This window comes from Haematobia irritans, chromosome 4, assembly GCF_050003625.1.
Source record: "Haematobia irritans isolate KBUSLIRL chromosome 4, ASM5000362v1, whole genome shotgun sequence".
NCBI lineage: Eukaryota > Metazoa > Arthropoda > Insecta > Diptera > Muscidae > Haematobia > Haematobia irritans.
The window spans coordinates 193,131,373-193,136,422 of NC_134400.1; the positions used below are offsets into that span (position 1 = coordinate 193,131,373).

A 5,050-nucleotide genomic window follows, 5' to 3' on the forward strand; every position below is an offset into this window, starting at 1 on the left:
TAAAATATGTTTATATTTTATCTTTGGAGATTCCCTAATATTTTTATTTATTTTTTTTAGTTCTTATTATTAATTTTTGTTTGCCTTACCACAACAATACTTTCTAGGATCTAGTCTAAATTTGCCAGTTTTTTTAGTTTTAATAGTCACACGAGGCACTGCATCACTTGATGTTGTTTTTTATCGTTTTATTTGCTTAGACCAATATAAATGAGATTTAATTTTTTTTTGAGAGGAACATTAGAAAATTAAAATTGTATAACATTAAAATTAATATATTTTCACGAAAAAAATATGCTAATATGAAATACTAAGAAACTAAAATTTTAACATATGCAATTTACGCAATATTTCTTTAAAATGAAGAAGTTTTAATTAAACAAAGAATGACAATCTTTGCATTATTTTTTTTTATTAAATCTAAGACTCCATTCTTTAAATTTTTTTATCATTCCATAAAAGTAATATGTTTTTGAAGTTAGGATATAATCTAGAATTATATTAAGTTTAAATATTTAAAAAAAAAACTTGAAATGAAATTATTTAAATCCGCCCAAGATTTTTCAGTAAATTATTGTCAAGAAGATAATATAAAAAAAAATTCTTAGAAAATATTAAAAAAAAAAATAAAAAAATAAATAAAATAAAATAATAAAAAATAAAATAAAATAAAATAAAGTAAAATAAAATAAAATAAAATAAAATAAAATAAAATAAAATAAAATAAAATAAAATAAAATAAAATAATATAATATAAAATAAAATAAAATAAAATAAAATAAAATAAAATAAAATAAAATAAAATAATATAAAATAAAATAAAATAAAATAAAATAATATAAAATAAAATGAAATAATATAAAATAAAATACAAGTTTAAGATCTTAGCAGTCAAAGCTTACAATTATATTTATAATTTTATTGTAAATGTAATTAAAAAATAAATAAATAAATAAATAAAATATATAATATTAAATAATATAAAAGACTACAATTGCAAAATGTAATTTGAAAAACAAAATTCTGGGCAGACATTTGGGCCAACATCGCTCACCATCAAACCCAGAATTTAATTCTAAGACAATGGGTCTCAAAATAGTGGTGAAGGTATCATGAAATTTATTTTTTTGCATTTCTTAAGTTTTGAAAATATTTTTAAAATAAATTTATGACTTTGAACTTCCTTATTTCAATGTTTTTTCATTATTCACATTTTTTAATAAATACGAATATTGTTTTTGTTTTTCTTAACAAAAATTTAGCTAGGAATTTAATTTAAATTATAATTTCAGACTTTAAAGACATATTAAACAAAAAATCCAATTTTTTAAGAATTTTCCTAAAGCGCGAAAATATACCAAAATATAGTTTTGATATTTCAATTTATTTTTATTTGCATTATGTTGTTTGAAGCCACAAAGAGGCCACATTATAAAAATTACAATTAGTAAAATTTTAAAAGTATTTTTTTTTATTAATTTTTCAAATTAAAAGACTTTTACTTTTTATAAATAAAATTTTGCTTTGAAGTTAATTTTAGGCATATTTAAAAAATACAATTTTTTTCTAAAATAGTGAAAAATACCAAAGTATTGCAATATTTCAAAATTTTTAAATTTATTTTTATTTGCATTATGTTGTTTGAAGCCACAAAGAGGCCACTTTATATAAATTACAATTACTAAAATTTTAAAAGTATTTTTTTTATTAATTTTTCAAATTAAAAGACTTTTACTTTTTATAAATAAAATTTTGCTTTTAAGTTAATTTTAGGCATAAAAAATACGATGTTTTTTTTTCTAAAATAGTGAAAAATACCAAAGTATTGCAATATTTCAAAATTTTTAAATTTATTTTTACTTGCATTATGTAGTTTGAAGCCACAAAGAGGCCACTTTATATATAAACTACAATTACTAAAATTTTAAAAGCATTTTTTTTTATTAATTTTTCAAATTAAAAGACTTTTACTTTTTATAAATAAAATTTAGCTTTGAAGTTAATTTTAGGCATAAAAAATACGATTTTTTTTTCTAAAATGGTGAAAAATACCAAAGTATTGAAATTTTTTAAAATTTTTCAATTTATTTTTATTTGCATTATGTAGTTTGAAGCCACAAAGAGGCCACTTTATATATAAACTACAATTACTAAAATTTTAAAAGCATTTCTTTTTATTAATTTTTCAAATTAAAAGACTTTTACTTTTTATAAATAAAATTTAGCTTTGAAGTTAATTTTAGGCATATTTAAAAAATATGATTTTTTTTTCAAAAACGGTGAAAAATGCCAAAGTTTTGCAATATTTCAAAATTTTAAAATTTATTTTTATTTGCATTATGTAGTTCGAAGCCACAAAGAGGCCACTTTATATATAAACTACAATTACTAAAATTTTAAAAGTATTTTTATTTATTAATTTTTCAAATTAAAAGACTTTTACTTTTTATAAAATTTTGCTTTGAAGTTAATTTTAGGCATAAAAAATACGATTTTTTTTCTAAAGTAGTAGTTTTTCTTAATTGATTTATATTAAATTTTAAAATTAAATGATGAAAGCTTTATTTGTTAAATTTTAAACTTTTAAGATTTCATATGTTTTCATTAAAAATTTAATTGAGACTTTAAGGACATGTTGAAAATGTCCCATTTTTTTTAAATTTATTTAAAGACGTGAAAAATTACCAAAGTATATTTTGAATTATATGATTTATATGGAATTTTAAAATTAAATATAATAAATAAATAATAATTTTTTTTTTAATTATAGGAAACAAAATAAATAAAATTATAAGAAACAAAACAAATAAAAAAAATACTAAAACTGCAAAATGTACTTTCAAAAACAAACTCTGGGCAGACTTTCGGGCAAACATCGCTCACCATCAAATCCCGAATGTGAGTCTGATGCAATTGCCATATTAAATAAATTAAGATTGCAAAAAATACCTTGAAAAACAAAACATGCTTCAGAGACATTCGGACTAACATTGCTCACTATTAATTCCAGCATTCGATTCTGAGTCATAGATATAAAAAAAAAATATTTTTTTTAAATTACTAAATTTTTGAAAATATTTTTAAGATGAAAATATGATTTCGTATTTTCCTTATTTCAATGTTTGTTCATTACTTAATTTTTTAATAAATAAAAATAATGTGTTTTAATAACAAAAATTTTGGGCAGAAATTTTATTTAAATCAGAATTTAAAAATTTTAATTTACATTTATGATATAATATCAGACTTTAAAGACACATTAAAAAAATCATTTTTTAAGAACTTTCCTAAAGCGTTAAATTATATAAAAAATAAAGTTTTATAAGTTTTCATATTTTGTAATTAAAAATTGAATTTAAATTATAATATCAAAGACAAAATTGAAAAATTCCCATATTTCGAATTTTTTTTTTAAATTGAATTTCGAAGTGAAATAAAAATAAATAAATTTTGTTTTAGTATTTTTTTTTTTAATTTATAAAATGTTTATATTTTATAATTAAGAATTTAATTTAAATTATAAATTCAGACTTTAAAGACATATCAAAAACAATCGATTATTTTTTCTATATATTCCTAAAACGTGGAAAACTAAGCAAAGTATTTTTCGAAAATTTCCTAATCATGCTAATCTAGCTTTCTTTGCTTTTTTTTCTTTTCTTTCATTTTGTTTTGTTTTTATTTAAGCCCATTGTTTGGTTCCATAGGGACAACATACTGTGTAACTGGGTACCCTAGAATACAAACCCGACATACCCTTCATGTAGACATATTGAATGGGGGGTCTTAAAATACTTTGTTGTTTCTTTTCAGGTTTTTTGGAGGAGGAGGAGGAGGCGGAGGTTTGCTTTTTATTACTATTGGACGAAGCGGATGATGATGAAGCTGAAGATTTATTGGAATCATTTGCCGTCGATGGATTCGATTGAGTCTTACGACATTTTGTATTCCATACTCTTCTCAATGGTGTACTGGAACAGGATAAGGATCGTGTTGTTACACCCGATACTGAGGATATATGCTGGAACATACTTCGAACGGAGGACGTGATGGATACACGACTTAAATGTAAACCCTTCGATGAAGATGTGGTCAATGAGCAGGATGGGGTATTGGAAGCTGACGTTGGTGTAGATTTGGATTTTTGTGTTTTTAAGGGATTCACTTTTAGGGTATTGTTGATATTTTCATTTAGATTTTCCTTGTGGTCATCGTCCCCATCATTATTCTCATCACTACTCGAGTTACCACTATCCGCCTCACTATAATCATCCAGATCATCATGACAATCCAAGCTACTATTCGCTCTATATATGGTAGTGGAAATATAGATATGTGGTTGATTTGAGGAACAATTTTCCATATCCAATTCTTGATCGGGGCTAAAACGTGAACATGCCGATGCCGATGAGGTACGTGAATTCATTTCGTCACAGCTTAAATCTATACTAGATGTAGCCGGATTACCATTGGCCATTGAGCCATCGAGACGTGAGTTGCGTTCATAGCTCAATGAAAAAGAATCTGTGGAAGAGCTACGCAAATCCTCTTGGCTATTGTAGACAATGATATGACCATTGTGATTTATGGTATGGTGATGATGCCGATGCTGCTGTTGCTGACTATGATGATGATGATTGAAATGACGGCCCAAATGTTTGCCCAAACATAGGAGAAAGGACCGGGATCGTAATCCTGTGGTCTTGCCATCTGGTCTTTGATTTTTCAGCGAACTTTTTATATCCGTTGTAGAGGAGGCCGCCGAACAGCCCGAGCTACTGGAATTACTGATTTTGGCATCCTTATGATGCTGATGAAGATTTGGTGATAGAGTATCCATTCTGTTGTATTTATAATCCAGAATTCTAAAGTGTATGAACACTAGGATTTTAAGCATACAAATTTACACAATACAGTTTTAAATAGGATTTTTTTTTAATATTCAAAATTGTCTTTTTTTCGTTTGGATCTTTGGTCTTTTTCACTTTTGAGAGAATTTTTGAATAAATTGTTTTAATTTTTTAAGCCACTTTTTTTTTTAATTTAAAAA

At 23.4% G+C, this 5,050-nt stretch overlaps 1 protein-coding gene across 1 annotated transcript; it reads right to left on the bottom strand.

Moving 5' to 3' along the window:
* Window positions 1-3,682: 3,682 nt before the first annotated feature.
* LOC142235915 (uncharacterized) lies at window positions 3,683-4,840 on the bottom strand. Its single transcript, XM_075307164.1, has one exon. The coding sequence runs from the start codon at window positions 4,838-4,840 to the stop codon at window positions 3,683-3,685; it is 1,158 nt and encodes a 385-aa protein (XP_075163279.1).
* Between the last annotated feature and the right edge of the window lie 210 nt (window positions 4,841-5,050).

Bases quoted from the DNA above. Each gene is read 5' to 3' on its own strand.
- LOC142235915 (XM_075307164.1), bottom strand. From the start codon at position 4,840: ATGGATACTCTATCACCAAATCTTCATCAGCATCATAAGGATGCCAAA.